At 40.6% G+C, this 23,725-nt stretch overlaps 1 protein-coding gene across 5 annotated transcripts in view; it reads right to left on the bottom strand.

The window, feature by feature from the left end:
* Positions 1-17,757, bottom strand: part of MRPS9 (mitochondrial ribosomal protein S9) — a 50,423-nt gene extending 32,666 nt beyond the window's left edge. Inside the window, exons 1-3 of one of the 5 annotated variants that reach the window (XM_045006519.1) lie at positions 16,956-17,010; positions 15,505-15,536; positions 11,607-11,786 (exon numbers count right to left, since the gene is read on the bottom strand). In XM_045006519.1, coding sequence (XP_044862454.1) covers positions 11,607-11,786; positions 15,505-15,536; positions 16,956-16,995 — 252 coding nt within the window. In that variant the 5' untranslated portion in view covers positions 16,996-17,010. Of the gene's footprint in view, positions 1-11,606; positions 11,787-15,504; positions 15,537-16,035; positions 16,058-16,637; positions 16,752-16,955; positions 17,011-17,616 lie in introns of those variants that run through there. The other 4 variants (XM_045006500.1, XM_045006526.1, XM_045006511.1 and 1 more) reach the window with 4 other exon arrangements.
* Between the last annotated feature and the right edge of the window lie 5,968 nt (positions 17,758-23,725).

Genomic DNA, 23,725 nt, shown 5'->3' with positions numbered 1-23,725 from the left:
GATTCTTTAGAGAGAATGAAAAAATAAGAAAAATCTAATTCTGTAGTTGGTAATCTAGTGGGTCTACAATAAGTGAACTGTTTTCTTTACTTTAAAGATTAACTTTAAATTCAGACAATTTATTACAAGAAATACTCAGTTGCAAGGTTCAAGTAATATACAACCTCAATTTTATTTAATCTAAACAGTGATTTTTAAAGAGTAATTCTCACCCATCTCAAAAACACCTAATGCTGTAACTTAGAATGGATTTCACATTTCATTTATCACTTTCTTAATTTTCTTCCTGCAAACATCAGTGTTTGTGAAAATGCCAGTTTGATAGCTCTTGAGAATAAGTTCTCTATTTTTTCAAAGAATATTACTCCTGGGGGAATTCTGCACCAAAAAATTAAAAATTCTGCATATTTTGTCAAAATAATACAGTTCAATCACACCAGTTTCAATTATTTTGGTAATGTATTTCAAAATACCTGTCAGCAAGTATGTCTGTAATAAAACAGACAATGAAAAAAATTCAGGATATGTTTCTATCACAGATTCCTTACTAGGCATGTAAATACAGAACGTTGAGTAATTCATTTAAACTACTATACAGAAACATATTTCCTGCACCCCTCAATGCAGGGCAAAGGCTTGGGGGAGTCAGGGGTAAAGGAGGAGCTGAGGGAAGGGGAGGAGCCTGGGAGTGAACCTGGAGGGTTATTGGATGTGGGTGGGAAAAATATGGAATAGGTTTTTGGGGGGCCAGGGAGGGATTATTCGGGAGCCTTCCCCATGCAGACCCTGGCTAACCCCTAGCCTTCCCATTCAGTCAGGCACCCCTGTCCCTGTCCCCATGTATCCCTGCACCCTCAGACACCCACTGCCCCCCATCCCCATGTGTCCCTGCACCTCCCTCCCCATCCCCATGTATCTCTGAGCCCCCACTCAGCCACCACCCTTTCCCCATGTGGCTCTGCACCCCTTCCCCATGTGTCTGTGTCCCGTAGCCACCCCCCCATGTGGCCCTGCACCCCTTCCTCCCATTGCCATGTGGCCCAGCGCCTCCACTTCCATACAGCCCCTGCCCCAGACTGTCCTCCCCCAATAGCCATTAGGAACCCCCGTCTGTGACCCCCCCCCAAAACCGCACACTGTCGGTCCCCCCATATCCCCTGTCTCCTGACTGGGCGCCACAGGCACGGCACTGCCAGGCAGGCAACCTCTTCCCCTCCCTATTGGTGGTGGAGGGATAGCTCAGTGGTTTGAGCATTGGCCTGCTGAACCCAGGATTGGGAGTTCAATCCTTGAGAGGGCCATTTAGGGATCTGGGGCAAAATTGGTACTTGTCCCCTGCCTTAAGTAGCAGGACCTGGACTCAATGACCTTCCAAGGTCCCTTCCAGTTCTATGATATAGCTGGGGCTCCTCCTGCCTGGGAGTGGCTGCTCTCTTCTAGTGCCACAGCAGCCTCTGGTGGGCAAAAGGCAAAACTGCAGCAACTTTCTGGCAGAAGTTATTTTCTGTGGAAAAAAATTATGCGTGGCACATTAACTGTGTGTGCACACGGTGGTGCAGAACTCCCCTAGGAATAAAACAGTGGTTCCCAAACTTTAACAGCCTGTGAACCCCTTTCACTAGCACGTCAAGTCTCACAAAACCCCTCTTAAAAATTAGTATTTCCAGGGATTTTCTCCTGTACCCGAGTATAAATTATAAAAGCAGTGATCTTGGAAATATAAAATTTATTTTTATGACATGCTTATTACACACTATTTATTATTTATCATTACAGTATTTTTATTACATTATGAAAACAGCAACACTCTTCCAAGATCTCACTTTTCCAAGATCTCACTCAAAAGAGTTCCTCCTACACAAGCATTCAGGTCTTGAGCAGTCCAGGCAAACAGCACACGTTACAAAAAAGCTTAAACTTGTTCTTCATAATAATTTTAAAAACAATACTGGCTGCCTATTTAATTTTAAAAACAGCAAAAAATATTCACCTCCCTTTCCGTTTCTTATAAGAAGTCTTGAAGTTTAAATCTCCTCAGTGTGATAGATATGTTTGCTTTGATCTGCTTAGCTCTTGGAAGTCCAGGGGCTCTGGGCAGCTGGCCCCATGCTGCCTGGGATCCCTAGGGACAGCTCTGTCTGCCATTAGGGATTTCCCCCCCCCCCCGAGACCCCCCCTGTAACATTTCACAAACCCCAGTTTGGGAATCACTGGAATAGAATATAGACAAAATGGACAGAGGCAGCACAAGCTTCCCTACACTGTTTTGCCACAGAGTGCCAATCTGCACAGGAGATAACTAAGGGTTTGCAGACCACTGAGAATCTCCATTCCACCTAGATCCAGCACTTTTTCAGGAATGTCAAGAGTGAAGATTGTTGTCATGGAAATTTATATACGCAGGCTTCTGAACAACTATAACATGGGAACAACTGGTGGTCGCTATAACCTAAGCTCAATTTGAACCAGCAACCTGTAGGTGAAAAACTCTATTCCAATTACTAAATTTTAAACAATGAGGTCTCCCTTTAAAGATATTTAAAGGTCTGTCAATGAGACACTTACAAGTCAGGAAACCATTATAATGTGCATTTTTGCAAACCATGGTTTATCATTAAGATTATTGCTACATGCAGTACATGATACTTATTTCTTCATCCACTCAACCAATATTTTAATGTGGTGTGTGCTCCCTGTTAATAAGTAACATCATTTAGTCTAGCAAGCAGATTAAAGACTATAAACCATTTCTGGCACTACTGTAAGACAAAGTACCTTGCAGTAATATTAAATCCAATTGGATGCAATTCCTATTCAGCAATTTATTACTATGGCACTTTTTTTTCCAAAATGGTTGAAAAAATGTTGATTAATGAAGCAAAAATAATGTATTAGATCAGAAACCCAATTTTTCCAAATTAAAAAAAAATATATAAATGTTTTGGTAAAGGTGGGACTAAATATGGCCAATTTCAGTCATGACACAAAATTAACAGTATGAGCCTAGTGCTTTTAGAAAGAGATACAATATATTTGTACAATAGCACTAATAACAGAACAAAATACTGCAGTAGACTTGCTTGCATTTTTAGTGGACAGTGAAGAAAAATGAAATTATAAGAATTTTAGTTAAAATCTTCTCTCAAGAACTATACCTCTTTCTTGGTTAGGTTACCTTAAGGCTATTACTTGCTGATAATTGAATCCATGTCCACGGATTGGTTTGTCAGTGCTTCAACCTACTTAATATGCATGGAGTGTAAAAAGACCTAGCCTATTATTTTCATTAATCCCCTACTGGTATTCCAAACAGAAATTTTGAGAATTCTGAAGCAAACAAAAGGATTAACTCGATTTTATGAAATAGTAATTTTGTTTCTCTTAGTGACTGCTGAATTCCCATTTGTTAGTCGATGGGCATTTTGTGCACACAGAGAGTAGGTGAACACCTATTTATGAACAAATGGGGATTAATTACAATGACAATAGAGAAATCTGCTGTGAGCCAACTGATGTTAAACAAACACCTTATATAACAACATATTAGTGGAATATATTATGGGTTACTGAGACTGACAGTGTGTGTACTTAAAAGGTATCCTGTATATTAGCTCTCAAGGATTTGACTCAACCAGTAACTATTAGTATGAGACTGAAAACTCAATGTAAACGTGACATTCTGTTTTGCTGCAACTTCTGAGGTTTTGAAGTTTGTTTTCCTTCTAATGGGAATAAAACCAATTGATGTTGCATGTTTTCATGAAAAATGGAATTATGTCAGGGGAAGATATGCGTCTGTCTCTATCCCCTAGTAGTAGTTAGGGTACTGGCCTGGGACATGGAACACCCTTGGTTCAAACTCCTACTGTGCCTGATTCAGAGCAGAATCACAGTTCACTCCAAATTAGACAGACACAAACCTGAGTCTCCCACATCCCATGCCAGCATCCTAACCATCCAGCTACAGAATCTCTCCCTCCCTCTCTGAAAGCTTCAAAGAAACAAATACATCATCACAAAATGTTTCAGCTTTGATGAAACAGCATATTTTGGGGGAAATGTTCTGACCAGCTCTTGTGCTCAAGTTTCATATTTATTAGTAACAGAAACAGAAGGTGGACCAGCCTCTAGACTGCCATGATAACAAATCTCTCTGAAAACTGAAACTAGAGCATTTTAGTGTAGTTCAAGAAAAGGCTTCATTAACTTAATATGGATTTCCTTCAAACTTGCAACAGAGTTTCAATGCAAGAATCCCTTCAGGAATCAGACCAAGATCTAGAAGGCAATAATATTCTGTAAATCCCAGAAAATATAAACGCAAACCAATGAATTCTAAGATATTCCATTACTAAGCCCGAAATAGTTGTGGTAGAGAGAGCACTACACACGAAAGTTTCCATACAGACTTTTCCAGACCAAATTGCAAAGTTTTCTTTAGGACTGGGATTCTCAAATTGAGGGTCGTGAACAGGTATTTGGGAGTCATGACCACCCTATCCTTCCCCTAATGCTAAATGGGAGGGAGACTGATTGGATGGGAAGGGAAATCCAGTGGGAAGTGGAGCCCAATATGAATAAGGCTGAGAACAGCGTCTTGAGGATAACGTCAAAGTCTAGTGACAAATATGTTAAGATATCTGATAGCTATAACCCCCACCACCAAACTTCTATAGACAGCAGGTAAATATTTCTCAACCCTATTAAATTTTCCTTGGGAACAGGCCTTATAATTGCCGCTGGGAATAGAATACAGCTTTTTAATATGACAAAGTTTTATCCCCCTCCACCACATTACTTTTCAGATTAACTGCACCCCAAGAATCCTGAAATCCAACATACCACTTCTGTCTCACGAAAAATTCTGTAACCCACTGCCAAAGAGACTCTAGAGAGAGCTCCATCTAGGATAACAGCCTTCTTTTGCTATGAGTTACTCCTTTAGCTCAAGTTGCAGAGCGGTCTCTCTTATAGATCTGAGAGTCCTGAGTTCAAACTGCTGATGGCCCATGTGGGAAAAAATATAATGTGATCACATAATTAAAGAACAAATCATAATGCATATACTCAAGAGTTGCATTTAATTCTAACATTTCTTTAAAAAAAGTGCTTGAGTTGGTAACCCTCATGTTCCTTCAGCATACTTTTATATGGGACCCACTTTTAAAGTTATCACTTGGGGAGGTACTGGATACCTTTAAACATTGCTAGTGGGCTTTTCACCAGTAGATTACCAGTTTGAATCCACCCTAGCTCAAAAGGGACTGAAACTTGTTTCCATCATATCCAGTGGATGTTTGGTGGCCCCTCAAACCAATTACCTGCAAAAATGCAGAATAGCTCAGACATGGAGCTGCACAAAAAACTTAGCAGCTATGCTGCACCCTCATTTACAGTATTATCCTTCTTCTGTTGTCTGGGTTTAAAGCACATTTTCCCTCCATTTGCAACCCAAAGATTCTTGTCCCTTCATTTTCTCAAAGGCCAGAGAAAATCTGGCCTCAATTTTTACCTCAGATGGCCCAGTTTATTGCCATCTGATGCACATTTAATTGTATCTTCAGGCATTTAGAAATCCATGCCTTAATTCAAACTGGATTGGCAAAAAAATATTAGGTCAGACTCATAAGTCAGCAAAGGGAGAGAGGGGAGGCAGTTTGTGTCTGCTGTCTTCAGGATCTACAAAGCCAATGGAGCTCCCCAGCACAGGCCAGGGAGCCCCTTAAGCTGTCCTCCTGCCTCCATGGTCCTATGGAGCTTTGTTACAATGCAAGTCCACCCTGGCCATGCTTCCTCCTGCTCCAATTCACCCATGGCCTACTCTGGAATGCTTCCTGTGCTTAAACTATTTATGGAGGTGGCACAGGGCTAGCGGAGAAGCCCCCAGCAATGGGGGTATTTTCTAGGGGAGTCTTAAATCTTCCCTATGGTGCCTTTGCTACAGCACAGTTGACACAAAAAGTACCAAGCACATTAAAGAATCAAACACACTGATGCTTATACTCTACTTTTACATACATAAAGCTTTAAGCACTGAGTACTAAACCAGTTCAGTTCTGAGACTATACTTCAGGGCATAAAATTTGAAACATTTCAGTAGGGCCCCATGCTCCCTAGATGATGTTACTGAATCAACTCCCTCTGCTCTCCAGCCTCCTCAGCCTGATTCCCACTTTCCTTTCCAACTCTGTTATGCTGGGAAATCTACAGTTCTTGAACCAGACTCCAATACCAACTCCAGCTCAGACCATTTTCAATACTATATTCGTTTGGGCTAAAATGTTTAATGGAACGGTTGCTCTCACTGAGTCAGCAATGACTAAGAATGTTAATAATGGTGGTTGTTTCCAATATCTTTTTAAAAAGAACTTCCATACAAGTTTCTTTAGTGGAGATTTATGTGCAGTGAAAGTTTGAAGTGTTAAATAAAAGCCGCTATAAAAAGTTACAATGCCCTTCAAAAAAAAAAAAAATCTCAGAATTTTGGTCAAATCACTTAACTTTCCTCAAAAAATTCTGCTAAACCCTACTATAATTTGAGGACAACAAACTCTTATTCAAAGCTAAAGGGATATGTGAAGAAAAAGTCAAGTAACAATAAGAACAGGAGTACTTGTGGCACCTTAGAGACTAACAAATTTATTTCAGCATGAGCTTTCGTGAGCTACAGCTCACTTCTTCGGATGCATAGAATGGAACACACAGACAGGAGATATTTATACATACAGAGAACATGAAAAGGTGGAAGTATGCATAACAGATAGCTCATCTCAATTGATTAGACTTTTCCTGTTGGTATGCATACTTTCACCTTTTCATGTTCTCTGTATGTATAAATATCTCCTGTGTGTTCCATTCTATGCATCCGAAGAAGTGAGCTGTAGCTCACGAAAGCTCATGCTGAAATAAATTTGTTAGTCTCTAAGGTGCCACAAGTACTCCTGTTCTTTTTGCGGATACAGACTAACACGGCTGCTACTCTGAAACCTGTCAAGTAACAATGAAATCTCATGTATGGGACTGCTGTAATTTTACACTAATAAAAACATTAACGTATCTGAAAAAATAATCTATTGGTGCAAGCACCTTTTAAAATCAACATTATGTCTATAAAACTGGTACCACATATGGAAAAATGTATACATGGTATCCTATGAGAAAAAAATAACTTTCTATTTGCATAGTAACAACTTCTCAAAATATTAAACAGCTTATTTTTTATATTAGAAAAGGAGGAGAACAAACAAACCCAAACAAACAGAAGTCACCAGTCCAAGTGGACTTCTCTGGGGATTTTGCTTATGTAAGGAAGATTTGACTCCCTTGAGACTAGCATTTTACACAGAATAGCACTCACAGTTTTAGAGTTTCTTTAGGTAAAATCTCAATATCCTCTAAAAGTTAAATGTGCTTGGTTGTTTTTAAAAACCAATCCAAGTCCAACATACATTTTTCACTATTATAGGACTAAAAATGTCTTACTCCTTACCCAAAGGAGAACTTCTGTGGCACACAAATAGCATATTATTGTCAGCCAGGGGTTTCTCATTTAATCAATATGCTTTAGGCCACAAAATTCTTTGTGGGGAACAACTCCTACCCTTGTACAAAGACATTTGCAAGTGAAACTAGTTTCCTTAAAACATTTGTTTTACATTTAAACATAAGTCAGTCTGTATGTCAATTATCATTTAAGACCTATGCCCTACTCACCAAAAGATGCTTAACATTTATCTATAGATCAAATACAAGAGCTGCTCTACGTTTTTTTTTTAAACTAACTCTACTGAAAGACAGCAGCTTTATATTGTGCTCAGATATCTGGAACAGCATTTAGCAAGTCCATAAAAGGAAAAATAAAAATACTAGGATATAAATAGATCACAGGGTTTAAGGTGCTTTTATATTAATCTTGCTTAGATTTTTGGCTTTAAACTAGAATATTAGTGATCTGATAGTTTGAAATGAAGGCAGACTGTTTACTATGTCTATAAGTTAAAGGTACATCACAAAATAAAAGGATTACAGACTTGACCAGGGAAAAAGCACTGGGTCAGGACTGCAATCTCTATTAATTAGGTATCCCAGCTGGGCAGTGGGTATGCAGCTGTTAACTTGATCAATGACTTACCTAAATGTCATCTCTACTGATTCGCTTATAAATTACCAGCAAGTGAGACTAATGTACAGGTGCTAATTTATTTAAACTGTTCTCTGCAGTTCTACATAGCTTTATAAACTGCATCTGGCACCTAATGTTAGCTGTCAGTTGTACTTAGACATGCCTGTCCTAACGACTCTGTTCATTAGAAATGAGCACAAATTATGAAATATTGTGAAAAATGATACATCAAATGGAATGGGCAAAGCAAATCAATTAGAGAAACTTCATACCACATATTCACACATAGGAGAATAAAATATCCTGGTTCCAGAGCAAGGTCTATAATACCAATTAAAAAGCAATTGGTAGACTTCTGCAGTTATATATCAATTTGCTGGACTTTTTTCCCCCCAGTAATTTAGTTGTAATATACAGCTTAACTTTTCATTCCTAAATAAAAGCATCAGTAAGAGGCAATTCTGCATCTGAAACATCCAGCAAGAGGATTAAAACATAGTAAACTTATTTCCCTGTAATAAATTTAAAATTCCCTGTTTTAAAATTCACAAGGTTTAACTTTTAATAAAATACATATAAAATGCCAAAGACAGAGTCTCATGTCTACTTTTGAAATGCACTGTACAGACTGATTAACAGTAGAAGACATGGAGGTACATAAGCACTCATCAGAAGGAATTATTACTATTCTAAGTGTAAAGCCTTATAATTCTGCTGCCAGTGCTAAGCAGCTTTTATATTTTTATAACAGAAATTTAATTATGCATAGCAGACATTATTATGCACTCAAACTATTTTCAACACCTGAAGGTATGTGAGCAACTTAAACATGCACAGCAGATACTCTGTAATACTAAATAAAATGCTGCGCTTTTATTTTTTCATCTTTTCAGAAATAAAATTTGTGAACTGGTCCCATACTTGTCACCTGCACTTCAGTAAGGAAAAGTGTAATGCTGACATTCCTCGGTCGTCAGTGAGCAGGATTGAACCGGGGACCTCTGGAGCTTAGTGCATGAGCCTTTACCGCATGAGCTAAAAGCCAACTGGCTCTTAGCTATGGCTGTAAAGCAGACCCATTTTATCTCTCTCTCTAAGTGGTCTCGCTGCCACTAGACGGGAGAGAACACCACACCCAGAAGGTATGTGGGTTACAAAAGCTCATTTCCAAAATAAGCCTACTTTATGGTGGAGCTCAGTCATTTTGTACAAATGGCCAGAGTATCCCTTGGGGATCTGGGTGCAGAGCGATCTTCCATCTTCTACATGTGTATTTATGGCATATATGCATGCATGAGAAAAGAACCCATGCCCCAATCAAACGGTCCTGCTGCCCACTTCCTGAGCTCGTATAGAGGCCTGTCCTCCAAAAACAGGCCCATGTGTGGAAAGGAAACCTGGACTGCAGAGAGGGAGCTGAATTGTGGGTCAACGCACAGCCTCCTACTGCCAACCCTTGCAGGCAATCAGCATAGAAGTTAATAATACAGCTCACACAGTGTGGAGGTTGTAACAGGTTTTTACTAGTTTGTGCATGCATGTCATGCAAATAAACAAAGACAAGCTCTGTTATGGGTAAAGAGAACTGTTTGCCAAATTGAAATAAAATATTTAGGGAAAGGAAATTTTATCATTTAATAAAAGCCAGAACAAGCAAAGTAAGTCATTTGTTAATCATTAAGGCCTCAGTCCTGCAAATTGATTCACCAGTGCACACCTTTACCTCGACAGAGTCCTACCGAAGTCAATAAGACTACATACAGGTGTAAAGGTCTGCAATGGTATTTCTATCTCCAGGGGTACTATCAGGATATCAATATCAAAACATGCCTATCCACTGCTTCAAATGCAATAAAATGTAAACTATGAAAATAAATACAGATATTAAATTCTCACTGTCTCAAATCTAAGCCTCAATATGGATTCAGAGTACTACTGTCCTTAAAAAAAAATAAAAAGGGCTCATCTCTGCTGTAAGCATATGACGGCTCAGAGCTCAAGACTTTTAACCTTACTGACAAGGAGTAAGTTCCCTTTGTTTGCTCAGGCCTTTGCCTAAGGTGAGCTGGATGTGAAGTCTGTGCTGTCCAAGAGATTAGCTGGGAACATTGCTTTTTGAGTTTGTGATCTTTATAATAGAAGTTGGAAAGCCAAGGATTGTCATTTGTTGAGAGAACTAACTGTTGGCAGCATGCTGTTCATTTTTATATTAATTGTTTTTACTGAGGAAAATTCATACAGAGAATCAAGCATTAGGTGCATTTTTTTTATAAATATAAATTAAAATAAGACAAAGCTATTGTATGTCTTGTGTGAAAATCAGCTATTACATAAACAGTAGCTTATTTTACCAGGCATGCAATGAGTGAGCAAAATCAAGTTTAAAATAGATGGGATTAGAATTTATTTGGCAAGATGTTCTAATTAATATATCTATTTGAACATAAAATTTTGCCTAGTATTGGATTTTAACTTTTTGGAAGATTAAAAGATTGGACTATTCTTTGTTGGTTGCAACTACTTGTAAATCTAAACATTTGTTTACACAGAAATAACTTTTATGATTAAGAAGTCAAAAACAGTTCCCAATCTTTTATAATACACTTAGCACTCATAGCAGCCTAAATAGTTTATATTAGCAGAGAAGAGGTAAGAAAATATCCAACAAAATATTTTAACCAGTGTTTCTCAAACTGAAGGACAGAAAAAGCTGCCTAACCTTAAGTCTACCTGCTTTCCAACTGTAAGTCTGCTACAGGTAGAGTAGTGGGCATTTCCTCGAAAACCATCTTATTTCCCTCTTCCCACAGTGGCCATAATGCAGTGAGCTCAATTTTCTCTTCTTTGGTTCCATGATATGCTGCTCAGTCATGAGACTTCATGCAGCCTCATCACACAAGGCCACCCAAAAGGACATTTCTCCCCACCAACAACCTTCTAGGAAGTGGTGGAACAAGAGTGGAGCCACAAATAAAGGGAGAATGGAGTTTGTGCAGAGGGGAGGAGGTTATATTAAAGTTACTAAGTAAAACTGAACCAAGTACTTGTTGATGCAAATTTAAATTTTACAGGATATTTCACATCAACTGCTGTGGTATCATGCAAGAAAACCTGACCTAAATATACACAGCAGGTCAAATGATGAGTAAATGTTTTCAAGTGCTATATAAACCTTTATAGTGGTTCCTATGGCCTCAGATCAAGAGGATTATCCATTAGTAGCTTTAAAAAGAACCTACTGTGCTTTAGTGGGATATGGGTCTACAGTTCTATACTGTGATGTCTGACCTCGCACACATAGCAGGGGTAGAATCTCTATTCACAGCCACAGTTGCAATGTTTGCAATGTATAGTAGTATTCTTTCTTATTCTGACAGTTTGATTAAAATTCACGGAGAGCTGAGGGGCTCATGCTGAAGTAAAGTGCTTTCAATATCTGAAACTCTATACTAAATTACTTCTCCAACAGAGCAACTGTACTTACATCAATATCCTCTTGGGTAAAAGTTTCTGGATCTTCCCCCATCATGTTGGCTAAATGTCTTTTTCCTAGGTTGAACTCTTCAATCTGGTTTTTAATAAAAGCCTCTGTATACTTTTCAGGTCCTGAGGCTGCAACATTTCTCTTCTGCACTGCTGTAGTGGTATAGATGAGTCTTAATGTCTAACAAAAAAAAAAAAGAGAATATTAAAAAAGAATTGGTACAGCAAACTCTAAGCAAAATTATTGGCATAAAAAGGGAAATATGACTTGTGCACAGTAGTGTAGAAACTAAGAAAAGGCACTCTTATTCAGAAAGTTGATTTATTCTAGCTGCCTTTTACAGACGTGTTCAAACAGTTTATCCTTTTCATATGAGAAAATAAATTGTGAACAATGGATTGTCTTTTTATCAAATGTATGCACCTATGTTTAAAAATGTTAAATCAATTTCAGTTTGTTTTCTGTAACATACACTCAGATTTCATTAATATTACATTTCATTCTATTACATGTGAAGAAGTCTCTGATGAAAACAAAACAACAAATTTTAGGCAAATAAACCGCTTAGGCATTGTAAGTAAACAGTGGCTGTATTCTTTTATCTCTCTGCACACAAATAATCTCAAAGGGTTTATATATATTTATATATATGTTCACAAAGAGAGAACTTCTATATGAAGCATGAAAAGAACTGCAAACTTAATTCTGCTATTCCAAGTGCTATACAACAGTGTAATGAAACTACTAAGATATAAAGTTTCCATGTTGTTCTCTAGGGGAATTCCTATCAACAAATAGTAGCAAACATGGTTCCAGCTCATAATCCAAGGAACACTTGTCTTTGGCTTTTGTGGAAGACTATAAGATATGGCTAGACTGATTTGTTTTTCTTTCACCAAGATAATCAGTGGGTAAGACAACTGTAATTTCAATCAAGCACTCTGCCAGAGAAACAGAAGCATCATTGACAGAGCAGGAACGTCCCAATTTTGGCTTAAGGCCAATTTTTATGCACTACTTTATGTGTCCTATGTCAGTATTAACAAAGCCTTGCTGCAGTCAAATTATTTCATAAACCGAACTGAGAATTGATGACTGGAGTTGTCTCTGTGGGAAGAAAGAAGTCACAAGAATAAAAGAGCAGAGGGGGAACATTTTGGAATAGAGAAAATATCAGAGTTCTATTCAATAGACCATGCTCAACAGTGACCTGAAGCAGTTATCATCTGATGGCTGGTCAATGGCCTACTGTGTGAACTTGTGGTCTCACTGTATCTTCGTGTATATGTCACCACATAAAAAAAATAATAAAACTAACAAAAACTTAAAGGTAGCTAGTCAGTAGCCTTATTGCCAGCTGTAGAACAGAAACCGAAGAATGAATGGACTTGTCCTCTTGCTTCTAGGAGTCTTCTCTCCAGGTCAGGGTTTAAAAATCTACATTTAAATTCAGCATTTTGAGTTAAAAACATATATGAACTAGAAAATATATGACTAGATACAGCTAAACATTTCAGATATAACTGGCAACTACAAACTATACACCCAACACAAACACACGTGCATAGTCCCACTGAAATAATGAGACTACATACATACATTTATTTGCAAAATTGGAACCTAAAGGCTATTCTAGCTTTCACTGGCTGCTAATGGCAGCAACAGGCTGAAACTACAAATGGCTATTGGCTTAGAGTAGGGATCTACTAGTCATGTTCTTTTTCCACTGGCCATGCCACTTTTCCCTGCAATGCTGACAACAGGAAGTGGGATTGGAATAGGAGCATCTATACCAGCTCAATACCACTTCGCATTGGAGTAATGCTCACAGGATCATATGGTGCTAGCATTGCAGTACAAAATGCTGCACTAGATGGAAGGTTTCAGAGAGATAGCCGTGTTAGTCTGTATCAGCAAAAGCAACAAGGAGTCCTTGTGGCACCTTAGAGACTAACAAATTTATTTGGCCCACGAAAGCTTATGCCTAAATAAATTTGTTAGTCTCTAAGATGCCATAAGGACTCCTCGCTGCTTTCACCAGATGGAAGAATCTGTCCTTCTGTTACATTTTTTTGCAGCACTGTTAACCCAAGCCAAATTCTAACTAGGGTAATTACAGTCTGCCTACCCAAAATCTACCTGCAATTTCAACTGGATATAGTATTCTTTATTTCCTGTGCTAAACCTCTGTGTAGCGTTGCTGTGTGATTCAAAATAGCTACGGCAATTCAGCCCCGGTCCAATAAAATAGGTCAGCGGCTCTCGAACTGTGAGTCACGACCCTGTTTTAATAGGGTCACCAGGGCTGGCTTAGACTTGCTGGGGCCAGGGGCCAAAGCCAAAGCCCGAGCCTCACTGTCTGGGGCCGAAGCCTGAGGGCTTCAGCCTTGGGAAGTGGGGCTGAGATTACAGGCCCCCTGACTGGGCTGAAGCCCTTTGGTTTTGGTCCCCCCACCCAGGGTGGCAGGAATCAGGCAGGCTCAGGGTTTGTTCCCCCCTCCTGGGAACGTGCAGTAATTTTTGTTGTCAGAAGGGGGTCGTGGTGCAATGAAGTTTGAGAACCCCTGAAGTAGGTGAATTAAACTTAGTATATACTGCATTAGATGAAAAGGATGATATGAATGTAAGTATTTGGTTGTTTTTTAAACTGAGGTATATGAACATGGTTTCTTATAAAATCTCTGCCAACAATAAGATGATAAAACAGGAGTTAGAGACAAGCACTGAATTTTAGTACTTGAAATCTGCTTATTCCCAGTTTCTGTTCTATGTTTCAAGCTCTAGTGAATGTCTGGGAGAGAGAAACACTGAAGTATCTCTACACATTATCTCCTAGACACTTACTTCAGGAGAAAATGCTATTCACTAAGTCTTATTTTCCACGTATATTCGTTATTTGTAATTCTTTTTAATGAACATAAGAATCCTCAGTACTAGGCCCAAGATTGCTTTCTCTCTGCCATACTTTAAACAGGATACTTTCATATTATGCCTGTCATTTTTATTGTAATTTTTCCATTTTTTTCTTTTCCCCTCAAGCTATTCATATTCTTCTTGTTTAAGTTTATCACTAATCAAAAGTCCCTGGACACAAACTGTTCAGAATTAGAAAACAGCCTCTTATGGAAATTAATACCTATTGTATAGGGTACCTCTTCTGGGATAAGAGTACAATTTCATGGGTCATCTGGGTAAGAACTACAAAGTGAAGTTGAATGCTTCTGGTATTTAAGCCAAACTAGAAAATACTCCTCTACAATATAAAGGAGGTCAAAGGCTTGTATTCATTATATACTTCATAAAGCGTTCTTGCAGATATTATTCTTACCATTTTTAAAAACAACTGTTAAGAAACTCCTGAAACAATAGAATATTCCATCAGAAAAGAAACAGCCTTTCCTCCAGCCTACCACAATTCCTTAGCACTCAGAAACTAATTGCTTTTAGATTATTTTCATTTAGAAAGTAATAGCACAGAGGTCTAAGTATCGGGTTTGAAATACCTATGGCCTGTTTATTTACTGTTAAATCAATTTTCACCTTTGAACTCCACTCAAGTCAGTGGAGATAAATGGGCATAAAACTAGTGATTAATACTGAGTAGAGAATCAGTCCCCCTGAACTCCCTGGAACATGGTCAGAGTTGACATACTCCACCAGACTCCAAAAGTCAATACCTGTCCATTTTACCAGGGTGTCTATGGGTTATCAATACCAAGTCTTCGTTTCTGTTATGTATTTTCTAAAGCACTTTAGGATCCTTCACAATGAGTCAGCAACAAAAAACATATTTTTATATTAATTTTCACATTGGCTGTTCCAAGCCACTTCACAGGAAGCAGTATTTACTTAAGTGAAGTGCTTCTCTGAAAGGTGACTAAAAATGGTACCTGCTCACCCAGTCTATCTGCTCCTTGTATTTTGTCACATCTGCTTAAGTCAGTGAGAAAGAAACAAAAATTGTATTACTTTTCATTACTATCAGCCCTCTGGAAACAACACACCACTGAAGTGAATTGGTTTTTTCCTCTGAACAGAACTGTTAACTAAGTTCCAATTACAGGGCTACCTAGACAACAATTAACACCTGGATTTTGGAACCAGTGGTTGTGAATCCTATTCATACAAATCTATCCAGACCAGTAATTCTTCTCAGTACCTGTCACTTGGCCCCTCTACATTTTTGCAATGGGCTGACCAGCACCAGACACTATTTTCAAACTAAGAGTGTACCATCATTATAATAGTGTTACAATATTCTGAGTATTATTTTTATTCCATTCTCTGTACTGTACACCTTAATATTTTGCTTGTGTTTCTAACCACTGCTGCACACTGACACCAAGTCTTTTTCCTGAATGGATACGGTTAATTTAGAAACGAGCAATGTGTGTAAATAGATCCAATTGCTCTGTCCAATGTACATTACCTTGCATTTGCCTATTCTGAATCATCTGCCATCTGTTGCCTAATTGCTTGGCTTTGTTAGGTCACTCAGGAGTTCCTCAGTTTTCACCATCCTAAATTATTTTGTCATTTGAAAGTGTTGTCACTTCCACCCTTTTTCTAGATCATTAGTGAGCATATTATATGTTTTAATATATCTATAATACAGTATTCAACACCACTCCTAAAACACATCTCAAGGTTGATTTATACTTGCTTTTCAAACTGGAAATGCAAATTAGAAGTCAGTCAACTTTTTAACAATGAAAAGATTATCAACCCATCATTGCTGAAGTCCTTCAATCAAAGATTTGGGCATCTTTAAAGAGATGCTCTAGTTTGCCCCAACTTCTTGGGCTGGTCAGCAGTCACTTACATAATAGAGAATAACTACTTCTCTACTGCATGAAACCCTGGATGAAGCTCTTTGGCCCACACTTGGCAGGAGGACAAACCAGACCACCATACTAGTCCTCCCAGACTTAAAATCAACAGTCTTAGGCTATGTCTACACCAGGGGTTGGCAACCTCTGGCACGTGGCTCGCTAGGGTAAGCCCCCTGGCAGGCTGCGCCAGTTTGTTTACCAGCAGTATCAGCAGGTTCGGCCAATTGCAGCTCCCACTGGCCACGGTTCGCCATCCCAGGCCAGAAAAGCGTCTCCCACAAAGCACTGCCAACACCATGCTTTTCATCATTAAAAGTTTTGTCATTCAGGAGTGTGGGTTTTTTTTTTTTAAACACTGTTGAGCAAGAAAAGTTTTAACAACAAAAGAGCAGGGTAGACATAGCCATAGTTGCATATCATAAAGGGACTGAGGATGATGTGCAAAGCCTGGTATACAGACAGAGGCAGACTGGTTTATACCAAATTACTCAAACCAGCACAACTATTGTTCACACACCTATTAGTTTAAAGCAAGCTGACAGCGGTTTAACCTGCATGGGTAAATTCCCAGACCCAAGGTAAGGGCCCTACGGCAGCACGGCCACTGCACTGTGGGGCTCCCTAGGACGGATACCGCCTACAGCGACAAAAGCGCCATCGCTCTACTCAATCCACCCGTCCATACGGCAGTTGCTAGGTCGACAGAGGAATCGCCGGCGGTGTCTAGACCGGGGTTGAGGGTGACCTACCCACGGCGCTCAGGGATGTGACCTGACCTGCTTGCTCTCTCTCTCTCACACACACACACACACCCCCCACCCCCCGAGCTGGGTGGATCTACTAACTGTTCCGTGTAGCCCGGGGCTGGGGCGGCCTGAAGCCAGAAAGCCCCCGCCGCAGCGAGCCCGATGCCGGGACCGCCCGCCGGGCACACTGCGATCCCCGCCCAAGGACCCAAAACAGCGGCCAGGCCGGCTGCCCTCCCGCCAGATCCCAGCTTCCCCCTGCACCCGGGGGCAGCGATGCCTCACGGGGGCGGCTCCTGCACCCGGCTTCCCCCCCCCGCGCAGAGCGGGCCGGCGGGGTCTCGCGAACACGAGCCAAACACGGACCCCTTAGCTCGCGTTTAATCGGCCCGGGGGGCGGGGCCGCTCGGTTCCTCCCTCCCGCGCTCTCACCTGTGCGCCCGGCGCCGCCCGGGCTCTCAGCGCCGCGCACCAGGCGCGGCTCGCTCGCAGCACGCGCCTAACGGCGGCCGCCATGTTTGCGGCCCGAGCCCTGTCAGCGTCGCTGAGCCGGGGGGGGGGAGGGGCCGCATTGAGAGGCGAGAAAACAGCTGGAATTGGGGCAGGCGCACTGGAACACTCGACACTTGTAGGGGGAGGAGCTTGGCCAAGGAACGGCCGCCCTCGCGCTGAGGATTGGCTGTCGGGGAAAGGCGGGATTTGTTAGTCTCGCGTGATCCTGGTGGTGGCGCAAGCGGGCGGCCGCGCGCCTATGCGCGAGTTTCCCTTTATCAGACGCTGTCGCTCTCAAGCTGGGGTGTTCGTCCGAATGGAATGTGCGCGCGCATGCGGAGTGGGCTTGGCTTTAAAAGGGCGGGGTCACGGTGAATGCTCCTTGCAGAGCGTCTGCCGCACAGTTCGCCGCGTTCTCCTTGAAGTGACGGGGGGCCTGACTGGCTGGGGTGCCGCAGTGGGCGAGGGGGCACCAGCGGGTGCATTGTTGCTTGTCCCTTATTTTATCTCCAGCCCTGTCGCTGGTGCTTGATGTCGCAGCTCAACAATCATCATGTGGCGGGTCTGATGGGTTGCAGTGTAACCTGCACGTTACTTACTCATTCCTCTAGGCTTTCCCAGTTCCAGTTATTAGGCCCCCAATCCTGCAGACAAGTAGCATATAACTACCCTGACACAAGGGGATTTGGGCATAAAGTTACTCCTGTGCATAAATCTGCTCAGGATTGTGGCCCTCACGTTGCAAAGGCCTTATTACACAGCTTCTCTTCCGCTTGTGCCTTCATGGTATGGAGCATGCTGTAAGTGCTTCACAAACAATAGTAAGCTGCTGTCATGACCTAAGAATGACCATAGTAGGTCAGACCAAAGGTCCATGTAGGTCAGAACCATGTCCTCTGACAGTGGCCAATGCCAGGTGCTTCAGAGGGAAGGAACAGAACAGGTAATCGTCAAGGGATCCATCTTTCTGGCAAACAGAGGCTAGGGAAACCATTCCTGCCCATCCTGGCTAATAGCCATTGATGAACCTATCCTCCATGAGCTTACCTAGTTCTTTTTTGAACCCCTGTTATAGTCTTGGCCTTCACAACATCCTCTGGCAAGGATTTCCACAGGTTGACTGTAGGTTGTGTGAAAAAATACTTCCTTTTGTTTGTTTTAAACCATCTGTCTATTAATTTCATTTGGTGATGCCTAGTTGTGTTATGAGAAGGACAAGGACAAATAACACTTCCTTATTTACTTTCTCCACACCAGTCATGATTTAATAGACCTCTATCATATCCGCCCTTCGTCGTCTCTTTTCCAAGCTGAAAAGTCCAAGTCTTTTAAATCTTTCCTCATACGGAAGCTGTTCCATAATCCTAATAATTTTTGCTGTCCTTTTCTATACCTTTTCCAATTCCAATATATCTTTTTTTGAGATGTGGCGATCACAAGAATATACAGTTTTGCACCAAAAGTGTAAATATGAACATTTTGTACTTTTTAAGCAGTTGTATTTTATTTTCTTTCTTTGCCATGATCACCTTACTGTGGACTCTCAACATCCTCCCCCACACATCAGGAACACTGCATTCAAGGGTTTTGTCCTTACAATAATGAAATTTGATCCACAAGAAGTTCTCTTCTCAATCCCAAGTTAGAGACTTTTTTTTGCTTAAAATTATATTTGTATATCTGCATTAAGAAGTAATATGGAAAATGCATATGAAAAATTTAAAAGAGAATAAAAGAAAAGGATATTATTCTATTTTTAACTCACCATTGTGTTGCACTGATCACCCAACCTACACATTTGTTCTTAGCATATTAAAATTCACTAACATACACACATAAAACATCTTCATATTTAACATATATCTGAAAACTAAGGCAGACTACAGTTAGCAGGATTCTGGTGTCTTTAAAACTAATATTTATTATTTGTATTGCAGTGGCACCTAAAGGCTCTAATCAAGGATTAGGACCCATTTATGAGAGGCACTGTACACATATGTAATGTAAAGGTGGAGCCTGCCCCAATAAGCTTACAGTCTAAGTAAAGCACACTGCAAAAATCAAAACACATTAAAATATAACTACTTGATATACTATCTCTTTCAAAATGAATTTTAATATAAATTGACTTTTGCAACCCCATTTACTTCTGTGAGAATTGCATGCATATAGCTGAAATCAGATTTTAGCTTAGTGCAGCGGTTCTCAAACTGTGGGTTGGGACCCCAAAGTGGGTTGCGACCCTGTTTTAATGGGGTCACCAGGACTGGCTTAGACTTGTTGGGACCAGGGGCTGAAGCCAAAGCCCGAGCCCCACTCTTGGGGCCAAAGCCTGATCGGGCAGGCTCAGACTTCGGTCCCCCCTCCTGGAGTCGTGTAGTAATTTTTGTTGTCAGAAGGGGGTTGTGGTGCAATGAAGTTTGAGAACCCCTTACTGTATTAGTGTATTAAACAGCTAGCTAGAGTTTTACTATATTTTTGGCATGTAGAAGTTCTACTGTATTTAGAGGTTGTTATAGTCTTCTGCTGAGCAGGGTTTCATTAATATTGTCACCACCTCTGTATATAGGTGGCAAGTCTTTAGAGCTAAGTGGAGCTCATCACACACATATATATATATATATATATATATATATATATATATATATATATATATATATATATATATATATATATATATATATATATATATAGCTAGAGCTGGTCAGAGAATTTTGACAATAGCATTTTGCCACTCCCCCCCAAAAGAGGGGGAAATGAACATTTTCCAAAAACTTTTGTTATCATTTTCCAACCAGCTCTTAAACAGACCTCTCAAGGCCTCGTTTTTCGAAACACTCACTGCTTGAGATGGATTATTGAAAGTACACCTCCACCCCTCATCATGTTTATGCTCCCATTTCATCATTATCATGACAAATCCAAAAGGAAGATAGCCTAGGATGGCCACTCACATGTTCCTGGGATACCAGACATTCTTGTACTTCTGGGAACAGCATGGGCCCACTTATGCTGAGATGACCTTGTCATAAGGGGGTGCCAGAGCGTGGTGCCCTGGCCCCACCAGCGTGACCTTGCTTAAACTGCGTGTGCGAGAACATGCCAGTGGGGTTGGAGCAGTGCACTCTTCAAAATGGCATTCCCCATCCCATAGTGGACAAAACAACATCCAATTTTGTCTCAGTACTGGGTGGGGGACAAACCATCCAAAAAGAGGACTGTCTGGTTTAAAACCAGACAAGTGGTCACCTTAATGTAGCCTCTTTGCAGATTGAGCACCACCCAAATCAATTTCTAGCAAGGTCCTTAGGGTGGTCTGGCTGGATATTTGGTTTATTTCCATCACCTTATCACCTTATCACTCCACTGAAGCTTTTGGTGACCAAGTGACCATTGGCCATGTACCAGCATTCCTTGGTAAACACACTTCGAAGTTTGTTGGTCTTCCAACATAATAATATGCCTGTAGCAAGAAAGGCACCAAAACTGAAGCAGTGCTGATGGAGGCAGTTGATAGATTCAGCTTCAAATATCTGAATTTCTGATCTTGTTCTGACTTTTACAGCTGACCAAGACAACGAGAATCAAAATGGTCAGTCCAGTGCTCTTCAGCCTTCCCCTTATGCACCCATTTGCTGTCCATCAGATGGTAGCTGGCTACAGTCTCCTCCTACCCAGTTGTAGCTGCATATGTGGTCCCCTTCACAGGACATACAAGCAGCTGAGAGGATGGAAGAACGAACTGGTGAGGGACTAGGGAAAGCAGGCAGCCAAGCAGTGGGAGGGGTTAGTGAAAGCCCTCTGAAAAGACATGTTTATTATTATGGTTAAGAGCTGACAGACTGGTGATGTGTGAAAAAGTTGCACATTCATTACTTTTTTTTAATATGGAGATGCGAATAGATTAAGCCACATTTATAGGTTCTACACATTTATTGCAGTGAGGAAAGGGGGAAGAGAGCCCAAATGGCTCCTCTTATTGCACACCTGACCAAGGACTGGGAATTGTGGTAGCCCTTGCATTCACAGTGTGTAAGGACTACATTTGGCTAGCACCTGTGCTTGTCCAGTGCTGATTCTTCGAAGGGGAAGCTAAGGAGTGGAGGTCATAGTCCCACTGACTTACGTCGTGACCTTGCCAGCAGAGCTGGCTGGGCATAGAAAGGAATAGATCCTACAACTTCTTCAAGGCCTCATTACTCCTATGCTCCCTGAAACTCTGTAAAGCACTGTGCCAACTAGGAAGTGCATCTCCATGCCACCCCAACACAGGGCATTTTTTAGGGCATGATAGAAAGCGTTGTGTTTTCAGAAGTTGGTAGGTGTGCATGTAAGAAAAAAGAATACATGTTTTTAAGTGGAGAGGAATGTAGGGAATTTAACAGTAACAAACAAATAGGCAGCAGGTTTAAAACAAACGAAAGGAAGTATTTTTTTTCACACAACTCACAGTCCACCTGTGGAACTCTTTGCCAGGGGATGTTGTGAAGGCCAAGACTATAACAGGGTTCAAAAAAGAACTAGATTCAGGCAGTCTTCGGACTTACGACACAATTGGTTCCTGAAAATTGCGTCCTAATTTGTCAAAATGTCATAACTCAGAACCACAATCCACTCCAGTGCGGGACCAAACGTCGTAAAGTCTAAACCAATTGTCGTAAGTCAAATCAGAGTGCCAATTCAGAAACGTCGTAAGTTCCGTTTGTCATAAGTTGAATGTTGTAAAGTCGAGGACTGCCTGTAAATTCATGGAGGATAGGTCCATCAATGGCTATTAGCCAGGATGGGCAGGGATGGTGTCCCTAGCCTCTGTTTGCCAGAAACTGTGAATGGGCAACAGGGGATGGATCACTTGATGATTTCCTGTTCTGTTAATTCCCTCTGGAGCACCTAGCATTGGTCACTGTCGGAAGACAGAATACTGGGCTAGATGGACCTTTGGTCTGACCCAGTATGGCCGTTCTTATGTTCTTATGTTCTTAAACTCTGTTCCACTGAGGCATTTTCCAAACATTTTACAACATATATGTACCTTTTGGCATACAAACTGTTCTGTACTGATTATTTTCTCATGATTATTAAAAGGAATGTATTTATTATAGCCCACAAGTTATGTTGTCCCAACAATGCGCATACAACACATAGTATATTAATCTGCTTTGTAACAAATAATTAGAACAACTATCTTCCTCCAGTGGGTCTCACTGTCCTCAGATGTGGACCATACAATACTATTTGCAGGCTGTGCATGCTAGGTTTGTCAGTTATGTCTGCTATAAAAGGTTCAGCACTTAGGGGGCTGTCAATCAAGTCTGTTGTGAGAGAGATTTCAAGAATCATTACTCCAACAGTACTTATCAAATACAAAAATAAAACAAATTTACATGAAAACATCAAATGCAGATTGATCACATCATTTTATTTTATGGTGAAAGTGTTTTGAAATGAGCACATAAACTATAAAGGCGAATCAAACAGGCCAAGAGATCAGTAGAAACATCTTACTAGAAATAGTGCTCTCTTTTGTGTTTTCCCTCACACAGCTTTTCCTCCTCATCAAGCTTGTGACCCAAAGCCCATTGAAATCAATGCAAATCTTTGGATCAGGCCCATAATCTCAATCTCATTTTTTTTCAAAATATCTTTTCCCCTTGTCCGTATTTTTTCAATGTTTTTTAATTCTCTAACTCCCCTGGGGATAGTAATTATTTTTTCAGTACTAGGTCCTCAGGACTGCACCAGGTTTATGCACATGGGTAGTCCTGTATGAACCCATGAAGTCCATAAAAAATAAGAATTTGCAGATATATGGGGAGAATTTGCTGTTATTTGAAGTCATTTGCTGTGCTTCACATAGATCCAAATGCAGTGTCTGGGCCTTATTTTAGAAAGTGAGCATTTTGGGATTATGGAATTTGGTGGCTCTTCAGTTGTCTGCCCTAAACTTCTCCCCCATATATTTATGATGATTGTTATCACTGGTGCAGATCCACCAGTGGTAGCAACAGTTGGAGCTCTAGCATAGACAAAAGGTTTACACCAGAGTTTT

Source organism: Mauremys mutica, chromosome 1 (genome assembly GCF_020497125.1).
Source record: "Mauremys mutica isolate MM-2020 ecotype Southern chromosome 1, ASM2049712v1, whole genome shotgun sequence".
Lineage (NCBI taxonomy): Eukaryota > Metazoa > Chordata > Testudines > Geoemydidae > Mauremys > Mauremys mutica.
Note: the sequence above shows the minus strand (reverse complement) of the source record. Positions and strands in the feature narration are given on the sequence as shown.